At 49.4% G+C, this 24711-nt stretch overlaps 1 protein-coding gene across 1 annotated transcript in view; it reads right to left on the bottom strand.

Annotated features, from left to right (window-relative positions):
- Zfhx3 (zinc finger homeobox 3) overlaps nucleotides 1–24711 on the bottom strand; it is a 244580-nt gene that overhangs the window by 128369 nt on the left and 91500 nt on the right. The window contains exon 3 of the mRNA XM_057753329.1: nucleotides 20671–21167. Within this exon, the coding sequence (XP_057609312.1) occupies nucleotides 20671–21167 (497 nt within the window). The remainder of the gene's footprint in view (nucleotides 1–20670; nucleotides 21168–24711) is intronic.

Here is a 24711-nt window from a genome sequence, read left to right as displayed (position 1 = left end):
CCGGGGTCATGCAGGTCAGACGCAACAGCTCTCAAGGGAGGCAGCAAAGCCAAGAATAGGTGCTATCTAGTCAGGACAAGGTCACTCACCAGGGATGGCAAGATGGCCCAGCAGTTAAAAGCACTTACCGTTCTTCCAGGACCTGAGTTCTGTTCCCTGCACCCATGACAGGAGGCTCACACTGCCTCTAATTCCAGCAGCAAGGCATTCAACACCCTCTTTTGGCCTCCGTGGGTGTTCTCTCACCCCACAGACACAGATTTTGTTTTAATGAAGACGGAGTGGCCCCTTGTGATGACAGTCCCAGGCTTTACTAAGTTACAGCTCACACGTGTCTCTAACTAGCTCACCGTTGTGCCCGTTACCCAATTCCAGTGAATTTTGAAGGAAGGAAGGCAGAAGAAACCAGAGTGGGAGAGAATGAACTCACGTTACTAACACCACTAAAATCATCAGAATCATCTCTTCTACGAACTGGACAACCAAGTGCCATTCTCTTCTGATGAGGCTCACCAACAGCCCAGGAAGGCGAGAATGGGGTCTAGGCCAGAGCACGATGACCGTGCCACAATCACTGGAAAGCATGAATAAAATAACCGGCTTGCTGCCAGCAAGTTACACCATACATCTAGTTCTCTTACGGGGCTCAAGTCTAGGACCTCACACATGCTAGACAAGAGTTCTACCACTGCGGCACATCTCAGCTTACACGTGCAAGTTTACTTTAAAATATGTGTGTGTGTGTGCCTGTGTGTATGTGTGTTTGTATGTGTTTGCCCGCATGTGTGTATGCTCACCACATGCACAGAGTACTGTCAGAGGCCAGAAGAGGGCACTGGAACCCCTGGAACTGACGCTACAGGTGGCTGTGAGCCACTGTATGGGTGGTGGGAGCCAAATCTGGATTCTTTGCAAGAGCAGTCAGTGTTCTTAACCATACAGCCTTGACTCTTGCCGCAGCGTGTCTTCACAGAAGGCCTTGCTTTAAGAATCCAAGCGTTTCCAAGCACTAGCGCCTGCTCCCCACAGTGAGGAGAAAGGAGATGGATGAGCCCTACTTTCAAGTTGCAAACAATACTTCATATATATTTTTTTAAGGCAGGGAGCCCTCTTTTAGCTTGGGTGCCACTGCTTGAATTTGTAATCTATCAACTATATTTTAATTAGCAAGGACCAGTGTGGGCTATAATGATTCAAACTCTAATGTCTTGGCATTTTATTTCAAATTATATCCTTACAGCTAAACTCTAAGTAGATACTGGAGAGAGCCTGAATATAATTTCCATGACCATTCTCAGAAGGAATGCATATGTTTCCCACACATGTCTGTCTATCCTACACTGGCTACGTCCCATCTTCCCCAAGTAATAAAGACAGAGAAATCATCCAAGAGACAAGAGAAGGAAGACTCAGCCTGAACTCTAATTTTCAAATCCTTTCTCGTATGAGAACACTTTTAAAATAAGTAGAAAGACAGAAGCCACTGCAGAAACATTTCCCAAACTCCTGGGGAAGTTCCCAGCCTGTGTCTCGGATGAATGGGAAATGTGTCACTGAACATGGATCCCTTCTTCCTCCTCAGCTTCTGCGTGGCTCTAACTGCTTTTAACACAGGCATTATCCACACACGAAACTGGGATTACACAGCATGTGGGAAACAGGTCCTGACCACCCAGGACCACTAAAAATCCCGTGACATTTTTGTAAATCAGCCAAATTCCATCCCAGACAGCAGGCTCAACAGTTGCCATGTTCAGACCAGGGAAGATTACATGTTCCCAGGCCCTCTGTGCAAAATAGTGAAGACACCAGCTTCCAGATTTACGGTACATTCTTGGAATCTGTCCCAACCACTCTTATCTGGGCATGATGTCTCAGTTTCCCATTTTTGAACAATGACATCTATATGTGGGGGAAAGACAAGAAACCAACACCTCCAGGAGCCTAAGACTTAAAGGGAAACCTCAGATACGGGGACCTGCAGGCAGAAAACAGGAAGAAAGCCCTGGGATGGGGGCTTCTTGGCTGCTCTCAGGAGAAAAATCACCACTAAAGTCTATTCTAAGAGACTGGGGAGGGCAGGCAAAGTGCCCGCTGCATCAGCAAGAGCAACCAAGTTAGGATTCCCAGCATCCACGAACACAAGTCAGGTCCTGGAGCCAGAACCTATAACCTCAGTGTTGAAAAGGTGGGCACAAGAGGCTGCTGGGACTTGAGGCTGCTGAATTGTTCGAGGCCAGTGAGAGACCCTATCTGAAAAAGCAAAGCAGAGAACACTCTGAGGGCGATAACTGAGGAAGACATGCAGTGTTCAATTCTGACCTCTGTGTGGGTGTCATGTACTTGCGCACGCGAGTGAGCATACACACACACACGCACACACGCACACGTTCACACACCAAGAAATACCTACCCTCTATACAAATTTATCCTTGTGTTCCCCCTCCCATGGAATTTCACTTCAGAATCGGAACATTTAACATGTCCAGCTTCCTTCTCCCACACATAATGAGCCCCACCACCACGAATCATTTGTTCAGAACAGGGTCTCGCTCTGCAGTGCTGGCTGGCATTGCCCTCACAGCAATCCTCCTGTTTCGGCATCCCAAGTCCTGGGATCATGGGTGTGAGGTGCCGTGGCCACCACATAGTTTAACAGCCTCTTCCTTCCTTTCACCTCAGCTTCTCCATCTATGCTTATCTTCAGCTGGAGAATCCTCCCTCCATTCTCCCCTTGGCTCAACCAAGTTTTTTCTAGAAAAAGCCCTGCCCTGGGTGAGGTTCCCTTGACCTGCTGACTTACCCTGAAATCTAGAGTAAGTTGGTTCTTCTTGAGGCACAGAGACAGAGAAAGTGGCCATCATGTTACAGAATACAGTTACCCAGTCACACGGGAAATGTCCGCCCACCCACACACCCAGTAAAAACACCCCCACGGCAGGAGCCTTCCCAGGGTCCTGGGAGGGGCTGGGAGGTAGGAACTGGCAGTAGGGCTCATAGTGGGTGCCCCCACGCACAGCACAGTCCAGCATCCCTCCAGAGCCACCCTGGGCGCCCGAGAACAGCTTTCCATGCCAGGCACACTCCCAGCATTGTGCTCTCTCTTCCAGCGCTCTCTTCCCCACCAAAAACCCCGAGGCCTCCGGAGTGTACACTAACCACAAGCCTTTGAGTGGCTCATGTATTTACAAACTGAGGCATGTCGAAATCAAAGGGGATACCACATGACATAATTCGCATTAAAATGTCAACAGGCTGACAATTTATAGACTCGATCCACGGAAGGTGGGGAGGACTAAGCCTTGGTAATTGTTTAATTCCTGCTGGAACCCACGGCTGCTGTGCCTTCGGGAAGCCAGGATGCATTGGGGGCCTCCAGCCTGTGCATCGCCCCTTGGGCCTGGCGCCATGCCAAGACCAGGCAACAGGGTTAACCATTTAGGGGCTACATGCAGCCAGGGAGGAAAGGCTAAAAGAAAGATGGAGGAGTGGACAGCATGGGAATATGTCCTTCCACAATGCGGGTGCCAGTGAGACCGTGGCTGAGAGGGTCCCACAGAGGGACAGCCCCCACCCCTTTATCTTCCGTGTATTCATAAGCTACAAATTTGAATGACAGTAAAGACCAACCCAATCTCGGTTTCTTGACACCGAGATCTGAGACGGGACAGGACATCGGTGTTTGCACCTGGGTGGTGAAGGGGCCCAAAATGAACAACAGGGTCACAGCCCAAACTAGACACCTGCTCGGACAAGGCTACCCCTCGGAGTCTATCACATCAGCAGTGCTGCCTTTGCCCACGAAACAGAAGATACCAATTCTAACTGCCCGCCTGGGCTGTTTGAGGCTTGGGGAGTTTTGTTTCTTTTGTTTTCCGAGACAGTCTAACTACTATGTAACCTAAGCTGGCCTTGAACTTACAATCCTCCTGCCTCTACCTCTTCCTGAGTGGTAGGATTACAGGCATGCAGAACCATGCTGGCAACCAGACTCTACTCCATACACAAGGTGTGACTCTTCTGGGACTCCTGAAACTGGTTTTGAGTTACTTCACAGGAACTGACCAGTAGCTCAGGAGGCGGCCCTTAAAGAGTGTGGGGCTGGAGAAAGCAAAAGAATTTGAAATGGCCTGGGGAGAAGGGTTGGGTCAATTCGCGTGATTACCTCCTAAAGCTCTAGTCTGGTTATCTTTCATCACCCCAGAAGAAAAGCCTCACCTAGAAAAACAAACAAAACCCCAAGTAGATGATTCAGGGAGGCTCACACAGTCACAATCACCTGCACCAGCCCCACAAACCCTGTTTGGAAAAGGTCCTTGCTCTGTGGGACTTGTTCCCTGAGGATGCCCAGGGCCAAATGGGCTGCAGCAGGGCCCTCAGCACAGGCTGTCTGTGTGTAAACAGTGCCACTTACTTCATTCTCTCTTCTACCTCATTAACTGAAACACATTAAAACAAGTGTGCACTGGGAACGGAAAATGAGCCTGCTAAGCCAAGCTGATAGATTCTTCATCAGCTGTGGGAAATGAGACCCGGGAGCCGGGCCTGGAGCAACCTTGCTCACAGAGAACCTAGCTCTCAGCACCCCAGGAGGAAGGGCGCCCACAAGGAGGGAGTCAAGGGAAGATAGGAAGGAATGAAGGAAGGAGGGAGGAAGTGGGTGGGGGTGGGTAGTATATGGGAAAGGGAGGTGCGCTGGCAGGTTTTCAAGTTGACACAAGCTGAAGTCACTCGGGAGGCAGGAACCTCAATTAAGAAAATGCCCCCACCAGACTGTCCAAAAGGCAAGTCTGGTGGGGGCATTTTCTTGACTGATGATTGATACAAGAGGGCCCAGGTCACTGCGGACAGTGCCTCCCACCTCTGGGCAGGTGGTCCTGGGGGAGACAACAAAGCAGGCTGAGCGAACCATGTAGAGACAGCCAGTAAGCAGCACCCCTCCATGGCCTCTGCATCAGCTTCTGCCTCCAGGTTCCTGCCCTGCTTCAGTTCCTATCCTCATGGACTGCGGTATGGAACTGTGAGATATTTAAACCCTTTCCTCCCTAGGTTGTTTTTGGTCATGGTGTTTTTTATTACAGGAAGAGAAACCAAACTACAACAGAGAAAAAGGAGGTGGAAGTGGAAGGGGGGATAAGGAAGGATAGAAATGAAGGGAGGGACAGGAAAAGAAGGGACGAGAGGACGGGGAGGAGAGAGGGAATGAATGAAGGCAGCGGAGGAAGAAAGCAGGGAGGATGGAGGGATGGAATGAAAACGAGGGGAGAGGGAGGGGAAACATAAACTCACACACTTAATAAGCAGGACTTCCCACTCATTTTATTTTTAATCTCCCCAAGAGAGAAGATTAGCTAGCAACCGACGAAAACACTTCTGTGAGATTCTTCCCCATGGAAAACATTTTTTTGTCAAACTGTTCAGAAATGGAAGGAAAGAAGGAAAAACATAAAGAAGCTTATTAAAAAAACAACAAAACCGGAGTTGAAAGAGGCTAGCAGCAGGCTGGGTGGGCTCCAGTCCTCCACGAGGGTTTGCTGTGCAGCGCGGCCTGAGGTCTAAAGGTCCAGCGTGGTGGGAATGTTCAAAAAGTGAAGGGCTAACCAAGTGCTGTGGGCCCAGCTCCACTTGCTCGCTGGCTGGGGAGTGCTGGCCCAGCATCCGCAAGGCCCTGGGGGCTCCATCTCTAGTGCCCACCCAAATAAGAGGAGGAAGGAGGGCTAAGAGAGGGCAATGCTAGCTCAAAGCTCGGCTGCCATGGAACAAAACTGCGCTGCCCTTGGTCAAGCTACTGCCCCCAGTGGGTAATAGATGGGAGCTGACACATTCAGGGAAGCCAAACACTGGCAGGACCTACTGGGTAAGAAAATGGAGCTAAGGCTTCTGCATTCTCAAAGAATGATTCTTGCAATACTAGGAACAAATGACAGAGCCGTTGCTGACACGTGAACAAGGGATGCAAAAGACTTGCATGCTGTCCTTAAAAGCATGTAAAACTGCGTAATACCTGGGCCAACCCCACATCCTGGACTTTACAATACCGTGTGTGGTGGGTGATCACCGCATGGGAAATGAGTGTTGCTATGCAAAACTTTCTTTTGCATTTCTTTATTTGCAACCCTGGAGAGTTGCTGTCCTTAATTTGCATCCTGTTTTGTAGGTGTTCCCAACCCTGGAGACTTGGGCATCACAGAGCCCTTGAGGCCCAGGTAAACCATCACAAAGACTTAACTGGTTCGACCTATGGGCTTCACTGAGAAGAGTTGCGCGGTTTTTTTTTTTTTTTTGCTTTGTCGCTAAGTCTACTTTCCTGGAATCTGCTCACACTGCTCTAACTACCAGGCAGGCAATGAACCTGGGGAGACTTTCCTGGGCACATGGCTGTGGGCGTTAAAAGTCGCCGTTAAGTTAGCACTTGGGGAATCAAGACAGGAGACTTCTCCTACTACTTGTTGACTTAGATCTGTAACGGGAACCCCAGAACTAGCTGTGTGCTCCACAGAAAGGGCTGGAGTGAGTACTAGATAGACTGCAAGCAAATCTGCCTTTAAAAGAGGAGGGGATAAATGAGGAGACAGTTACAGCTAGGGCAGCCAAGGAGATTAATTTCCAGCGTTCAAATGGGGACGAGGAGGGATGCATCCTTTAAAAAAAAAAGTTCCAGCGGAAAAAAACTTCTGAAATATCTAAAAATTAATAGCTCACCAAAGGTTGCCATGGAAACAGTTTTGCATACTTGACTGCAGGTGCTGGTTGTAAGGCAGGGACAGTGGGGACTTGAAGGCCACAAGCAGGGACACAAATGTAAACATTAAAGGGAGACTCCTAAGGCAATGTTAAGTCAGCCATGTCACAGACACTGTGGCTTTCGATGTAAATGAACTCACTTATGCAAGGCGGGGAAGGGCGGCTTTGAGGCGCCAGCCAACCCCGGGCTTGTGTCTGGGGGGCTGCTCCCACTCCAGGATGGTCGGTGGTATTTCCAAGGTTACACGATGCTCTTGGAAGCAGACACAAAACATGAAAGGACGCCGGTGTCAGCCATATTCCAGTTTAATTAGAGTTCAGCTTTCTTTGTGTTCATCTTTGCCCTCTCTGTTACACGTCTGGGCTGGAGCTTTGCTAAAGTTGTGCTGCTGCTGTTGGCCTGCTTTGTCTTCTCTTCTTTTTTTTTTTTTTTTTTTTTTTAAGTACGTATTAGCCTTTGTCCCAAACCATAAGAGAAAAAGAAGGAAAAAGAATGTTGTTCTCAGAGAAGGCGTTGCACGCTCGACAGCAATTCCAAGCCTCCAGCCGCACACTTGCAGCTAATTCTGATCACATAAGGAAAATGTGGCTACCTTGATGCTGGACATTGACTAAAACCAAGATGGATGGATGGATGGATGGATGGATGGATGGATGGATGGATGGATGGATGGATGGATGGATGGACGGGCAAGCAGGTAGATAGGTTGATAGATAGGTAGGTAGGTGGCAGCGCCTCAGGTTATGCAGGCCACTATTATGAGACTAGCAATAAAAGGGACCTTGTAGCTCACTTTTCCCAAGTGCTACGCAGCAGGTGCTCCCCAGAGAAGGCTGGAGTGAGTGCTAGCCAAAGTGAAGCTGGCCCTGGACCGTGTCCCTAAGTACTTCAACTAGGCCCCTACTTTCTTAGAAGAGGCAGACGTAGCCACTTTTCAAAAACTTCAACAACCATACACTTTTAGTCCTGGAAGGAACCTCAGGGATATGTCCAGGCTTCTTATTCTTCACACAGGGCCACCACAGACCAATCAAGGCCAAGTAACACACTCAGTCTCACTACAGACTAGTAATTGTGACACGTCTCGAAAAAAACTTTTCGTCCCCTCCCCCCCCCGCAACTCACATGCTCACACACTCACACACACACACACACATACATACACACGCACGTGCACGCGCGCACACACAAAACATTGGGCACTCTCTCCTCCAAGTCAACAGTGTGTCAAGTCCAGAGTCAATGAGAGCCAAATTATAAAACATCAGTTATCAGTAAGGTCCTAGCTGAAGACAACACCTATATGACTCACTGAACATGGAAAGTCCAGCTGGTGCCTGCTACACCCAGAGCCTCCCCCATGGACTAGTGTTCACAGTACTCTGCACACCACCAAAGGAGAAATTATTTTATTAAAATTAAAAAATGTAAATGAATATATAAAATTATTTAGTTATATATCTACACAAGACACAGGAAAGATTGAAGGCAGAAGAGTGGTGTTATCACAAAGTCATGGGTTGAGGCTGGGAAGATGGCTCAGTGAGTAAGAGTGCTTCCTTCCTATACGAGCAAGAGGAAGAGTTCACATCCCAGCACCCACAGTAGCAGCAGGCATGCCTGTACTCCCAGCACTGGGGCACAGAGACAGGAGGCTCCTAGGAGCTTGCTGGCCGGTCTGCTTAGCAGAGGTGTCGGGCTTCTAGTTCAGTGAGAGACCCTGTCTGGGGCAGTAAGATGGGAAGTAACAGAAAAAGGCACTTGACCTCCTTCCCCCCCCCCCCCAGCACACTGTTTTGTGCTATACGTGGACATATGGATTCCTAAAAGACTGAGGAGGTGGGTATCTTCTGGGGCTGTCACTCAGTTCCCTCTTGGCTTTTCTGGGGAGTCACCTCTCTGAGACAGTAGGGATGACACTATCAGAGTGGGTGTTAATTCTTATTCCCCTAGGCCCTGCCCTGCAAGGGGCTTAGGAGGGAACTGTGATACAGAAGTCAAGAAGATTCCAGAGCAGTGGCTACTCTTGCAGAGGACCCAGGTTCAATTCCCCCCACCCACATGGCAACACACAACCTTCTGTAAGTCTAGGTCCAGGGAACCTGACACCCTCACACAGACACTCATGCAGGCAAAACACCAATGCACATAAAAATAACTAAATCTTGAAGAAGAAAAGAAGGAGGGAGGAGGGGAGAGAGGGAGGAAGAAGAGAAGGAGGAGGAAGAGGAAGAGGAAGAGGAAGAGGAAGAGGAAGAAGAAGAAGAAGAAGAAGAAGAAGAAGAAGAAGAAGAAGAAGAAGAAGAAGAAGAAGAAGAAGGTTATTTCAGAATTCACTGGTACTGGGACCTGCCATAGCAGGAAGACCCTACCTAGCTTTAGAACATGCCCCCCACCACTGCTTTTAACAGGCAGTGTTTGAATGGAATGCTTCCAGTTCCAGACACTGTAAAGTACCAACTCTCCTGGGCCCAGGAAGGCTCTCTACACACTGCATCCAGTGGCTTTCTTATAGAGAATGGTTTGGGGGAAGACAGAACACAGTCCCCGCATCCAAGATGGTGGCCCATGGAATCTTCCCACATCTGTTTTGCTGTGATAGGCCGTATTTCATAACTACTATTTCTCCAGCTTTCTAGAACGATTCCAAATAGAAAGGGCTTAAGGAGCATCCTTCATCCCCTCTAGCCAAGCCAAGTGGCACTAGGCCCAGGCTTGTGATTTCCTATACTCTTCTAGACATGGCTCAATGAGTGTGAGACAGCCCCCAACGGCCCCTAAGCCAGCTCTGGTCTAGGGAGAGATGTGGGAGTCACTTGGCTGAGACCCCTTTTTTTTACATTTGTACTCACTTTCTGATTCTCAGTTTAGGCTTTTTTTTTTTTTTTTTTAATGATGATATTTTGCCAGATTTGGCTCCATTAGTGATGACTGCCAACTGGTCCAGGTAGGAAAAAGCAAACAGTCTCCTCAGAGAGTAGAGTTCTGACCTCCTCTTGGGCAGTCTCACTGTGTCCTACTTTAAATCTAGATCCTTCAGTGCGTGGCTCACTTGCTCTCTCTCTCTCTCTCTCTCTCTCTCTCTCTCTCTCTCTCTCTCTCTCTCTCTCTCTCTCTCTCTCTCTCTCTCTCTCTCTCTCTCTCTCTCTCTCTCTCTCTCTGTGTGTCTGTAGTGTTGCCTCACTCCCGTCCCTCACCTCTCAGCCTGCAGGTTTGCTTGGAGGCAGCAGGTTTCCGATCACGAGCTGACGACATTTCCTCTCTGTTATGTCAGTTTCCTCTCTGACATTCACACGCAAGTGCCAACGCCCAACACCTAACTTCTGTCAGGTAAAGCCTACACTCCTAGGACAATGAGGGTGGGCGACCCTGTGCGAGGAGCACTGGGGACAGTCAGGATTTCATTCTCTCCCCTTGTCCGAGGCCCAGCAGCTTCACCATCTTGTCCGGGTTGTCTGCAAGACCCTTCCAGCCTCTTCAGCTGGTCAGAGGTATCAAAGAGGTTGGAGTTCTGTCCGTCAGAAAGACGACTACCACGAAACTTCAAGACAAGCCACCCCACCTGAATTCAGAGGCACGCCAATACCTGCTCATCTTCCCCACTCGGCCAAAGGGAACTCTGCAGAAGAAATGAGGGTTTTGACTACACATACAGGAAACAGTGCTCTCAGGGCCTGGGAACCACCACCCGGAGGATGGATACTGGAAACAAAACCCCTTGGAGAACAGAGACTTCAGGACCAGGTTAGAAAGCCTTGAGCCCCAGTCTATACACCGTCCCATGGGGCTGACAGACATTCAGTAAGGGAAGCTGATCCGGGTAGGAATTCCCCTTTCCTATTTGTCTCCCTGGGTGAGAAGCACAGTCAGGGAAAGCCTGGGATTTAATTCCCCTCAGGCTGCCACAGCTGGGTTCAGAAGCAGCTGGAGGAACAGGGCAGATCCCATGACATCAGGACATCTCCATCACAAGCTATTAGTCCTTGGGCTCAAAGGTACAAGAAGGCGGTGGCTCCATGGTATGACGCATGTCACCCACGGCAGGCCACAGAGTCATCTCAGAAGTGTCTGCAAAGACCCAACAGTCCCCAAGGAGGAGGTCATCACCAGAGAGAGCAATGAGGGGGCAGACAGCCAGGGGTGGGCATTCCCTACAGTAATCCCAATGTGCAGGCCACATCGGCAACACACATCGGCAAAGAAAACACTGCTATACTTATTGACCTAAGAGACCAAGCATGCTTCGGAGGCCGTCCTGAGCCTGGGAACCTACCCTGCTCATTAACAATTACAGATCAAATATCAGCAATAGGTAAACAGTCCTAACCTTCTATGGACCAGAAAAGGACCCTAGAGAAGCTCCCTCATCACTGTGATGAGGCCGAACTCAAATCTGCTCTGCCTTCCCGCTTGACAAATCATACGCCACAGACACAAGGGTCCTCCTCGTGCAATAATCCAGGCTCCCATGCAGACCCATGTGCCTTTCTGCATCTTAAAAACAACTGTGGGCGGCGACCCCGGGGCCTGGGGTAAGCAAGGACAGTGCACACAGCTGGCAAGGGTACCGCAGACCCAACCAGGCATCCTGACCCCACCGCAGCAAATGCAATGGAATCACATCAATAAAAGGAAATAAGGGGGAAGGGCCTTAAAAGGGGGAAACTAACGAAAAGGAATGGGGATATTTTTCCACCTTTGTGATAGGGAAAGGCATTTTACTTATTTAACACCAAAAATATATGACCATCTGATATGAGTTTGCTATGAGGGGGAAAAACTGGAAACTATCATGAGAAGCATTTGTCTTTTTGAGAAACAATAGGAAAAGGAAAGAAGGGGGATTGACAAAATAAGGAAGCAACTTATCTGGTCTCAGCCTCCTATAGGGCCTACTGGTAGGTCAACACCCAAAGGCAGATTATGCCAAACAAAACAAGACGGCCACTTGAAATATGAGTTGTAGGTAGATAGGTAGGTGTGTGTATTGTGTGTGTGTGTGTGTGTGCTGCCCACACATATGTCTTCACCACGTATGTGCCTGGGGCCCATGAAGGCTATAAGTGGCTGCTGGATGCCCTAGAAGCAGCGTTACAGGCGGTGATGGGCCAGCCATGGTATGTATATTTCATGTGGTCCATCTAAAACCTGCAAGTCTCTGAGCACTTCACCATGCTTGACAGCCATACCTAGAGTCCTCTGTAGCAGAACTCCCATTCGAAGGTCATCGCCTCCGGTCACCATTTGTCTCTTGTAGCCCAGGCTGGCCTCACTGAGGATGACCTTGAACTACCGATCTTCCTGCCTACACCTCCTGAGGGCTAGGCTTCCAGACACAGACCACAATACTGCCTTATGGGGTGCTGGAGACTGACCCCAGAATCTCTAACACTTTGGGCCAGCGCTCTACTCACAGAGTCACGTTCTCAGCCATCGCCCTCATTTCTGTTTAAAGTCTTCAAACTCCCATCTAATATCACAGTTGCTTCTAAAAATGCAGGGGTGGAAGGACTGGAAATCTAATTTTATTAAAGTATTAAAATTACTTAGTACTACCAACATGGTTTTCCTAAGAACAGCCTTTCCCAGCCCACATGTATATAGTATTTATAGTTCTCAGTTCTGTTTAAAACAGAACCAAGAATATGGTTCGGGCATATTATGTAATTATTTAAAAACTCCTGCCTTTTCCTGACAGTGTTGCTGACAATGCCTTAATTGTTCCCTTACAATTTCCCTTTCAAAACAAAGAACCAGAAGCACCTGTTGGATCTGTACGTATTCAAATGTGCCCTTTGAGTCCAGGGCCCCAGCAACATGAAAAGATTCAAAATGGAGTTCACACTTTTGCCCCATTCTGGGCACCTGCAATGTGGGCTGTTCTGGTCTCCCTGACTTATCCACATAACTACGGCACTCAGGGTTGTTCTGGAAGTCAAAGGAAGGTAATAGCTGTACAAATAGTCTCCTAATTGTTGGAGCCCACCCCTGAGAGGGCAGAGCCACTGGCAGGAAGAGCTCTAGAAGGGAGCAGGCGGGGCGGGCAGAGAGGTAAGAACATCCAGGGCTTTTCTAGCACTCTGACAAAATTCTCTTCTCAGCTCAACTCAGGGACTGTGGCACACTAACGGAAGCATACAGGAGATTTGCAGCTTGCTCTGGAAAACAGTTTGCCCAGAAATGGCATCCATACCACCTGGGCACCAACTTCACAGAGAAGCAATGATCCCCCTGACTGGGTAATATTGAACACCTGCCATCCAGGCAGAAGCAGGACCCATCTCTACAAGGAGCCAGCCTAGACTGCTTAGAGAGACCCTGTTCTATAAACAAACATATGTATGTACGTACATACCTACATACCTACCTACACACATACACACACACACAGTGCAAAGGGAGCTTCTATAGCATCCAGGGACTGTTCTCAGAACATTTATTCTTAAAGATAAATGATGAGAGATATACACAGGCCCCATTAACGTACTATGAAACTGCTCCCCACTGAGCCCCTGAATATCTCAGATAATAGCTCAAGATGGAAAGTTTGATGAAAACAACAAACCCAACACATTTCTCCCTGAGTGTGCCAGAGAGACCAGGAAAGGGAGCGGGGACAATGTTGTGTGCATAGGACTCTGCAAGCCACCTTGTCTCCCTGCCTCCCGAGACACATTCTAAGCCTTCTAGGTCTGTGTGGTCCTCGCAAGGCACTCTGTAAGGTTTGGAGGATGAGGAAAGTGAAATGAACCTTTTTACATCGCTCATAAGAGGGAAGTCCCTTTAAAATATAAACTGCTGGGGGCCTGCAAAGATGGCTCACTCGGTAAAGCGTGTACAAGCAGGACAGCCTGGATTTGGATTCCCTAGCACCCACTTAAAAGCTAGCCATGGTCTGTAATTCTAGTCCTGGGGGCTGAGGGTCTAGCTGAACTGTGCTCTGGCTTCAGTAAGAGACCTTGTCTCAAAAGCTAAAGAAAAGATTAAAGAGGGTATCCAGTGCCAACCTCTGATGCTTCCCCACCCCCAGGAGTAACCATCCTATTCAGAGTAACCATTCTATTTGAAATTTGAAAGAAAACAGAAACTATCTGAAAGAAAATATAAACCAAACACGCCCCTCAGACTTAACAGGTGTAAATAGGAGCAAAGGATTTAAGAAGCACCAGGACCTGTGGCCAATGTCCTGAGCTGTGCATTAGCTCCACCAGCACTCACCAGCTTGTGACCCACAGCCTCTCTGCACCTCATCTAAACGGTGTTTGGGTGAGCAGTCCAGGTGTGAATACATCTCTTCAAACGCATACATATGTCTGTCTACGAAAGCATATGAAAATCTACAAGAGCAGAGGGGCAGAGTTGGAAAATTACGACTTAAAAATGGCTGGATAAGTATGTACGTATCTTTCTCTCTGCTGTGGTTAGCTGTAAACACTTTTGGCGTGCCTAGTATGCGCACACTCGCCACAGCACACATGTGGAAGCCAGAGAATAGATTTCATGAGTCTATGATCTCCTTCCACTCTGTGTATCACAGAGATCAAATTTGGGTTGCAAAACTTGGCAGCAAGCACCCTACTGACCCAGCCACTTCACCAGCCCCCAAGGGATCCCAAGTCATCCCGACACTTTTAAAAACGCCTCTGTCATGCGCACAAGAGAAAGAGAAGCTAGACAAAAGCTGGCAGCGATGGCACAGACCTGTAATCCTATCATTGCAGAAATGGATGCAAGAAAACCACTAATTCAAGGCCATCCTGGGCTTCAGAGCGAGAGCCTGTTCCCCACAAAAGGGAAACACAAACATGTAACTGCGAGAGATCACTAAACTGACAGTAATTTTCTCTTTTCTACCTGTCTTTAAAAACAGTATTTTCACAATGGATACACCTATTCATATTACATTTGCAGTAAAAAAAAAAAAAGGTAATTCACATTATTGCTGGTTTGTAAATGCAATACTAACCATGTAAGAAATAATGCAGAGTGCAACAGAATAGACTAACATTCCATCAGAGTTTGCACTGTTCATTTCTACCCACAAGAAAAAAGATTGGGGTGGGAGGGGAGGGAGACCATATGAGCACTCACCAGAGGGGGTGGGGATGGCAGGGGAGCGTGGGCACAAACATGGAGAACGAAAGGGAAGTGCTTTGGCTAATGGTTATAGCACCGGTTTTCTCCACAAATGGCATATTAAGCACGGAATTTAAAAAGAGAGACACGCACATCTAACACAATTTGAGCTCCATTATGTGAAGTCTGAGGTGTAGAGCCAAAAGACAACACTGACCTGAACTTCCTGACCTGAGGGTTTGCACTCCTTAACCAGGAGGACCTGAGCAAAGTGTGTGTGCGAGGCCATCCAGTGAACACATCAGGACCTCCTAGGGAGTACAGACGAAGGAGCCGGAGATGCTTCTGAAAGGCCAAGGGCCTTCAAAGGGGTAAGGACCATCCATAATATACGACACTGGTAACACATGGTCACATGTTCCCACAGCAGTGATGACTTAACCTGCCCCCAAGGAGGGCTGACCGTTCGTCTCCTTAGAGTTCCCTGAGGCTGACAAGTGGCTGGAAGCGCTACCATAGCCAGCCTGGGATCCCTCCAGCATGAACTCAGGCCAGGTCAGCAGCCCGTGTCCTGTCAGCTCTGCTGTCCACTGAGGGAAAGGAACTTCCGTGACCCGGCTGCTCCAGAGGAGAAGGCCAGAAAGGGCAAGTGTGGCCAAACTCACCAAAGCATCTGACCTTTCTCACCTCCCGAACCTCTCAGGAAAGCATCTGATTTCCCCCACTTCCCGGCTGAAGCCGCCCAGGTAGGCAGAGGCACCAGCAGACACAAGTCTACCTAATAGGAAAACGTGCTCAGAAGAGACTGGTTCCAAAATCAAATCATGCACAATGTTAGCTGGGGTGGTGGGACACTGCCTCCCCCCGAGAACTTGTGCTCCCTGCCGTCAGAGCAAGAGGAAGGCTATCAGTCAGCCCCCATGGGTGCTGAGGATGCAGCTGTCTTCTGAAGATCCCTCCCTGTCCGGCTGCCACAGGACATACACTACACACAGTGTGGCCATCAAGGAGACCAACATGTGGATTTCATATGAACTCCTGAGCGTTTTTACATCTTCCGGTTTGTCCAGCCACCACGCAATGGTTTTATGACCCTGCTCCGGAAATGAGATCCAAGGAGCAACTTACTCATAAAGGAAGGAGGAGGAGTGTGAAGCAATGTTCTCCTGTCCTTTAGTCTGTCCTTCTGACTGTGTCCCTATCAGAAGAGGCAGGAGCACCATCCACTCACTACATGTACAACTTAGCTGAGTATGCTTGCTTGTTATAAACCAGCACCTCTCCTTCCCTCTGGTGGCTTAGGTGAGGGCTTCACATCTCTCCAGCCCCAGGAGGCTCACATTCAACCCTGACACTGAGCTAGGTAGGCACCGGTCCTTGCTGTAATTTAAGGTTACCATAAAACCTGGGGTCTTGGCCCAATCAAAGGCACTTCAGCTGGGAACTGCTTGAGTAACGGGTTCTGGTGGGATCTTAATTCATCTATTAGAGCTGCTGCATTTTTCTCTGCAAAGCAGGCTCTAAGAGTGGGCAGGTATGCTTGGATTCCATTCAGCTTCCTGTACCCCTCCTTCTTCCCCGGGCAGAAACGACCACATATTTCCCAGAGCTCATCACTGGCACTCTAGGATCATGAAGGCAAGATGAACCCAGGAGAAGCTAGGCTAGCCCGTGAACTCAAAATCTACACTGTCCCGGGAAGAAAGTGCAGGGAACATGTCCTGCTAGCATGAGCTGCTCTCTGCATCAAGACAAGCAAGAGCATCTGTGAGCAGGAGGGATGGGAAGGTGGGAGGGGGCGGGATGTATTTACACAGAGAAGCATGAAAAGGTGTAACTGAGGCTTTTGAGCTTGACCCTGCTGAGAGAGGAAGGGTTCTGTTCCTCACTGCACTTCCATGATGGCTTAGGAAACTGACCCAACACAGAAGGCAGGGGCCAGGTCATCAGGGCACCACGACAGTCACGGAGAACACTGTTCTAGTCAGTTAGAGGCATGACCAGAGGCAACCACTGGTTCAAACAAAAGCCAAGGATTCCATTGTGGGCACTTTGCAGGAGTACAGAGGTAAGAAAACAGAGCCTCTCATCTGATACCTGTGTTCTCCAGACCCCCTGCCCACCATACACAAAATTCATTTTAGAATTCATCACTGGAGCTGAGATGTCTCAGTGGGTAGAGGTCCCTGCCACCAAGCCCTGGGACCCACATGGTGGAAGAAAAGAATGAATTCCTTCAAATTGTGTGTGTGTGTCTTAAAAATCACTTAACATCCAGAATAGACAATTGGGGAGGGGGCGGCTTCAGACTGGCTTGACCTCTGTGCCTGAATTTTAGGTCATTCCAAGTTTTGGAAAGTCCAGTCCTAATACAGCATAGCTACAGGCTATCTGTCCACTATCTGAAACCTGGGGACCCATGTGGTTTGTAATTGGGGAAATTGTTTTCCTGATTCTGGAATATCTGCCCATGCCTTAAGACTCATCTTTAGATTGGGACTGGGATCTAAGCACAAAACTCATCCCCTTAAGACACACAGCCAGAGTTAACTTGATGCCATATTTACAGTGCCCAGATGTTTTGACCTTCATCCATCCCGAGGTCATCACGTCAGTGATCAACTTTCAGACCAGCGATACGTCATTAGGTTGCTCCACCTATACCAATCCCCACGACGTCAAGGAAGTGACGACGCTGGGAAGAGATCACAAGCCTAGCACTGTTCGCATCTCCTGACCCTAGAAGTCCACCTCCTCCAACACAAAGGAAAGAGAGGGAGAATAAAAGGCTTGGCTCAGAGGAGGAATGTGGGAGTTCCACTGAGAAGCCACGTCACAGTCATTCAGTAGGTGCCCTAGAGAACCACTAACTTCAGTGGCTAGCTAGGAATGCAGCTGAGTGGGTGGAGTATTTGCCTGGCATGAAGTCCTGTGTTCAATCCCCAGAACCTCATAAAACTGGGTGCACAGATGCAAACCTGTCATGGCAGAACCTGGGAGGTGGAGACAGGAGGATCAGAAGTTTAAGGTCATCCTCGAATACAGGGTGACTTTTGGGCCATGCTGAGATCCATGACACCCTGTCTCCAAAGGCAAAAACCAAAGCACAAAGCAGAACAGAAAAAAAAAAAAAAAAAAAAAAAAAACTTCAAGTTTTCACTGGCTAGTCACGAACAATTTACCAGGAAGTGGGACAGAGTGAGAAGGGGTGGCAGGCAGGATGGGGTGAGCCGGGCAGGCTGAGTGCCCCCCTCGGTCAGTCGCTTCTGGAGCGGTTTCTCTAGCAGACAGTAAAGAACTCGATTACATCCAGTTAACTGTGCTCTAAACTGATTATGCATGTGCCGGGCTAATGGATTACATTAGCAAGAGGAAAAATAACATGCAATCAATCTCCATTACGATGGGCCACACCAGGGCCCAACCACCTCCGAACCCCACCCGAGTCCAGGCACTGAAGAAACCCAGGGAGAGGGAGCCCCCTCTGTGCCAAGAAGTTTATTTTAGTCACGTGGAGGGAACAAAGGGGCTTGGAGCAAGCTCTGGACTCATCATCCAAAGGTTGAGGCGGGGGGGGGGGGGGGGGGGGGAGGAGGAAAAGGATCTCCCTGCCCCTCAAAAGAGCATCGGCAAGCAGAGGGACATTCATTATCCAAGGGCTAATAGAACCAGACTAAAGACCTTTGCCTCCTGACACAGGGCCAGCTACACCGAAATACTAGGGCTGGTGACTCCAGGGACACACTGGTCAAACAGCTGCTGCTCTCAGGACTTAGGGCTCTTCTACTCATGGCAGAAGCTTTGAACAAGAGTACGTAAGGTCTCTCTGTCTTGAGCAAACAAACCAACCAACCAACAAAATAAGTAAGATAAATAAGGCCCAGTCATGTAAGTGACCAGAACGAGTAGTACAGGAGATGTTCCCTTCACACCCACCCCCCAGAAAACACCTCATCCTGATGGCCAGAGTGTGAGTCGTGGACATGATTTCGGGGCTGGGGGAAGCTCTCAGCAGATCCTCTGTTTCGGGGGGCCTTCAGAAGCAAACCCGAGTACTTGGCTTTAGTCAAGACCTGGACCACATAGAAGATGTGGCATGCAGACTTAGTGGTCACTGTGTGTACGTTATAACCTAAAGGGCAATCCATCTCAAGAGACGGAAGAGGTCAGCCTCACTCCATGCTTTTGTGACCCTTCATCGGAGTGGCCTACACCCTCCTGTGGCCGATCTGACTGCCGGGTCCTTCAGAAATGCTCGTGTCCTCTGGTTTTCCCACCTGGTTGTTTTGACCACGTCAGCACGGTCCTATGGTCAGTCAGACCTCCAACTCAACCTGACTGCAGGAAACTGTCTTTCCAGGGTAGGACAAAATCCAGCCAGTACATGGAGAATTTGTTTGCACAGGGCAGAGGATTATGACTTACTTGGTACCTAAACCAATCCTAGCCCACTACAGCTGGTGTCTGCAGTCCCTTCTAGGACATTCTATCCCTACTAACTTGCTCTAAGATTGTTCCTTACCCACGGTACTCCCTGAGAATGAGAGCAACAGCAAAATGAATCGCAACCGTCAACTGAGCAGAGACCAGTGTGGGCTAAGGATCCTGAGCCTTCCTCAGGCGGGGTCTCCATCTATAATCGTGAGGGGGACGCAGGAGGCTCCACCCACTCCAGAGTCAGCGGAAACTGAACGCTTGCTAGCCCAGGAGTGAGAAACGATGTGGAAAGAGAAAGGAGAGACTAGGGGTGAAAGTGAGGAGGATGGAGCGGAGTGAGGGAGCGGAGGGCGTGTGGAATGAGGCTGGGGAGATTTATGGCGATTTGTACCTGATTGTTCATACTAAAGCCATTACGGGATGATTAGAGGAAAAGGTGAGGCCTTAAGTCCAGCGAAAATCAATAGGGACGTCTGGAGCAATCCTGCCACGCAAGTAAAAGGGCTGTTTACAGTGTCTGCGGCCCTCCTCCTTCTTGATGGCCTGGCCTAGGCTGTTCAGCCAGAGACTGGGGGTGCGGGAGGAAACGGAAGGGATGGGAGAGAAAAGAGAAACCAAAGGGGCTAAAAGGAGAGGAAGCAGAGAACAGGGATGTAAAATACAGGAACATGGGGGAAAACCAACCAGGGGCCCTCTCGCTTGACCTAGATTCCTTCATAGCATTTACCACCTTCTACCATGTCATTTGCCCATTATGAGTGTACCTCAGCTTGTCCCAAAGGAACGAAAACTCTGTGAGGACAGGGATGTGGGTGTGAGCATATGCATGCATGTACATCTATATAAATGTGTATCTAGTTATATGTGCACACATATGCACGTGTATATATGAATGTGAGTGTTCATTATATATGTACATATGTACGTGTGTTTGTGTTGATCTGTTTTATGCACTGATACAAACATACTTCCAGAACAGCAGCTGGTATACAGAACGTGTCTGGTGTGTAGCCGCTGGCAGGATGGGTAAATGAATGAAGCACTCTGGGAGCATCCAGGAGAGAATAAATAAAAGACGGACTAAAGGACAGAAGGACGAGTGGGCCATAGCGGCTGATGGTGACTCAACAGACTACAGCAGAGACCAGCAACCAAGAAAGGAACAACACAGTATTGGTCTGTAGAATTAACCTGCCCCTGCAATGAGACACCTCGAACCTCCAGCCATCAGATGAAGCCATCGATACATCTCAGCTTCTTTGGGCACTGGATGCAACGCCTTTAGAGCTAGTTTGCTGGGTGGCGACTAGCACCTAACAGGATTATAATACAAATTACTAGTCCCCCTTCTCAATCTTCCCCGATCTACTCTGCAGAGAGCCCATTCCTGGGTCTCAAGGAGCCGACCTCACCTTGTACAACTTCAGGCTGGCCTCGTGCCTGGAGTTGACTGTGTGCAGCCGTAGCTTCTCCAGGCTATTGGTGTAGTAGTCGCATGCGTTGCACTTCAGGTGCACCGGGTTGCCGATGGCCACACACTTGAGCCTCCACTCGTTGGCCTTGCCGCCCTCCTTGATGTGGGCCACCAGCTGGTACTTCTGCACATGCTTGTCCGTCTTGCAGTGCAGCTGGAAGTTGGCCTTGAGTTGTGTGTTGTAGCGGCAGAGCTTGCACTGGTACGAGTCCCCCATCACGGCCTTCCACTCGTCCTCCGAGAGGCTGCGCTCCACGTTCATGTGCAGTCCCAGCATGTCCAGGTTATCCGTTGTGAACTTGTTGCAGACCGCACACTGGAAGAGCTTCAGGGACGGGTCGTTGGTCTGGATGAAGCTCTCGCCCAGGTTCATCAGCTCCTCCGATACCAGCTGCCCGCCCCCGAGCCGCATGTCTAGGGGTATCTCACCGCCCACTGTAGGGAAGGACAGAGGGAGAGGGTCAGAAGCCAGGCTCACAGATGCAGTACAAAGCACAAACACTGCAAGGAGCTACCTGCTGGAAAACAACATCCTCTTCTGTGGTCTGCAGAAGGCTCCAGGCTTTCCACCTTCTCAAAAAGAACATCTAGACAAATTTGGGGAGCTCGGTCTCCTGACTGATTTCAATTTCCCTTCTCTCACACATTCTAGGAAAACTGGTAAGTCTGTATGACCCTCGGAATGCAACAGAATCTGAAGCTCCAGACTCCAGCCTACCTCCAGAATCAAGAAGGAGCAGAGCAATCTATAACACCGGGCCTTTAGGAAGATTCTAAATTGTGCCCAGAGTTCTTCTATAGCATTGCTGATGAGCAAAACTTCCCACCACCATAGGAAGGGGAAGCTTGCGCTGTACATACAACAAGAAACTATATTTTTCTTTTTTCTTTTCTTTGTTTTTCAAGACAGGGTTTCTCTGTGTAGCTTTGATGCCTGTCCTGGAACTTGCTCCGGAGACCAGGCTGACCTCAAACTCAGAGAGATCCGCCTGCCTCTGCCTCCTGAGTGCTGGGATTAAAGGCGTGCACCACCACCGCCCGGCTAAAAATGGAATGTTTTATTGCCATTAATATTAGTAGAGATGGCCACACTGATGCACAACCATACAGCACAGAGTTCAGAAGCTAGCCCTCCACTCCTCCCAGCACCCTCTTGTCAGCATCCTACCTGTCCATCAGAGCTGCCCACCCCCACCTCTGTTTCTAGGACGATCTTCCTTTCCCAAGCCTCTGTGCCCGAGCTAGCCACACACAGGACCCCAGCACAGCTGCATCCCTACCAGGGTGGGGGCAGACTAGAGCAGAGGTCCAGCCTCACGCTGAATAACCCACCCCACTGCACACATGAACAAATGTTTATTGCGTCAGACGAGGGTCAAAAGCACCAAATGATACATGCTCAGGAAGTAAATCCAGACAGGCTATAGGGGTGTGTGTGTGTGTGTGTGTGAGCTCACACTCCCTAAGAAAGGTCTCTGTACCCCCACCCATTTTCAGTCCATCACTGCCGTGCATAAACCAGGGGAAGGCTCACTTTCACTGGCGGGAGATTAACACACCAGCTCTTACTTACACCATGAGAAAGCCTTGGAAACTGCGAGCTTCCCTCCATCCCCTAGACGCGCACATTAACTCAGGAGCTGACTGGCAGCTTCTGGTTCCTACCTCTCTTCTGAACATGTGCACACTTGAACTACGAGGTCTGCCCCCACCCTCCAACTGATGCTTAAACTTGACCTTTTGCGAGTGGTTGATTGAGGTCATTTTTTAAATGACTGATTAGAATTCAAGGCGGTGGCTCATCAAAGGAAACAAAATGATGATGGCGAGGGTGGTGGTGAAGGTGATGAAGATGACGACGATGATAACGACGAGAGAGATTTGGTTTCAGCTACGAAAACACGGGATGGCCTCCACTAAGCCAGACCAGTTACATTCGAAGTCTGCAGACAACGTAAGAAGCCACAGAGACCTTCCACGCGTGCATTCCAGAAGGTTCAGGAAGCTTTCTCTGTGTGGTCTTTCTTTCTTTTTTTTTTTTATTTATTAATTAATTTATTTAATTATTAAAGATTTCTGCCTCTTCCCCGCCACCACCTCCCATTCCCTCCCCCTCCCCCAATCAAGTCTTCCTTCCTCCTCAGCCCAAAGAGCAAGCAGGTTTCTCTGCCCTGTGGGAGGTCCAAGGACCACCCACCTCCACTGTGTGGTCTTTCTTACCATCCCCTCCCGACCCATCCCCTGGTGAGAGGAACCCTAACTATGACATTCATTTTAGAGCAAGAGGAAAAAAAATAGGGGAAAAAGAAAGAAGAGAAAGAGGAAAAAAAAAGTTCTATCCTTAATGAGGATGAAGACAGGCAACATCCACAAAACATACTCAGTGTTCACTCAAAGCAAAAACCGCCCAGAGGGTGAGACAGGAGCAAAGGCGTATTTGTTTCTGATGTCAACCACCTGAAGCAGCACCTCTTCCCCACCCTTCAAACGCAAGCTCGTCACATCAATACCGCCACTCTACCGAGAAAATCCACTGTCACTTGCTGCGGGTCTGGATGAACATTAGAAGCCCTCAGAAGAAGCAGAGAGAATAAGCTACTGCTCCTATCCCCAGTTCACAGGCCCAGCAGAGGAGCAGCGGGAAACCGGGATGACGAAGAGCTTGCCAGGACTCCCGCCAAGACTCCACCTTGGAGAAAAGCCAAGGCATTAGAGTCCTTCCAGTCCACACAGTCAATTCAACTCCAGTGAATTAGATGACCCTCACTTGATCCACAGGCATCTGGGAGCTGCCTAAGGGAGGCTGCAGCAGGCCGTTTCTTTTGAGCCCTCTATGGGCCTTGGGAAGGACCATGCGCCTATGACAGAGATCCAACTGGCTCGGGCTTCACACCGTGGCAGGTGAGCCCGCTCAGAAGCTCAGCCTCAGGAGGCACCAATCAGATAACACAGAAGTAAAGGAAGGAAGCAGGGGGCTCCTAAAGGACAAGAGAGTGCTCTACGGCCGCTACGCTACTTGGTGGGAAAAAGGAAAATGCCTTGCAAGGGACCTATTTTTTTTTGGGGGGGGGGGGGGTTCGAGACAGGGTTTCTCTGTGGTTTTGGAGCCTGTCCTGGAACTAGCTCTTGTAGACCAGGCTGGTCTCGAACTCACAGAGATCCGCCTGCCTCTGCCTCCCAAGTGCTGGGATTAAAGGCGTGCGCCACCACCGCCCGGCAAGGGACCCATTTCTTGACGCTATTTCTTGACGCTATGTTAGACTTGGGAGTCTAAAGGGATGCTTGGGAGGATGTTCACATGGCTGCAAGTCTTAATATCCTGTCTATAAATGGTGGCAGGTCTGCTTTAGCCAGACCAGACCAAAAAGCGTAACCCTCTCCACCTCATGACCACCAGAATGACAGCATCTCCAGATGAGTACCTAAAGAGAAGGTCCTGTCAAGGAAGGCATGAATGGTACCCTGCTCCAAAAGAAGACAGTTCATAAAAGCCCCTTTCTGCCTCACTGCGGAACCGAATCATGTCCGATGCCCTCAAGCCACCTCACCAGTAGCCTAACCGCAGCAGGCACCGCAATGTGCAGCTTCTCTGCTTGCCTGTGTTTTCTCCTGCTAGGGCCACACAACCTCCTCCACAAATCACGTGGACACGTCCTACTGTCCGCACACCTGGTCAACCGCGCAACATGCAACAACTGTGACTCTCGTCACCCCAACTGACCTCGTGGCCGCCAAAAGGACGGAGACCCACCTCATGCAATTGCAGCGCCGGTAACTCAAGAGCCCTTCCTGACTGAACTGGGCAAGATCCAGGGCAACTCTACTCCAAGACAGACCATGGGAATCGCCTTGGTGTGTTTGGACACAAGGATCTGTCCCTCTGTGCCTGATTACACTAAGAACTGTGATGCCCTGGAACTCAAAGACACTAAGTAGAAAAAAAAGCCCACAGTATATGTCTCCATTGCTCAACGCTAAT

This window comes from Chionomys nivalis, chromosome 21, assembly GCF_950005125.1.
Source record: "Chionomys nivalis chromosome 21, mChiNiv1.1, whole genome shotgun sequence".
In the NCBI taxonomy this organism is placed as follows: Eukaryota; Metazoa; Chordata; class Mammalia; order Rodentia; family Cricetidae; genus Chionomys; species Chionomys nivalis.
Note: the sequence above shows the minus strand (reverse complement) of the source record. Positions and strands in the feature narration are given on the sequence as shown.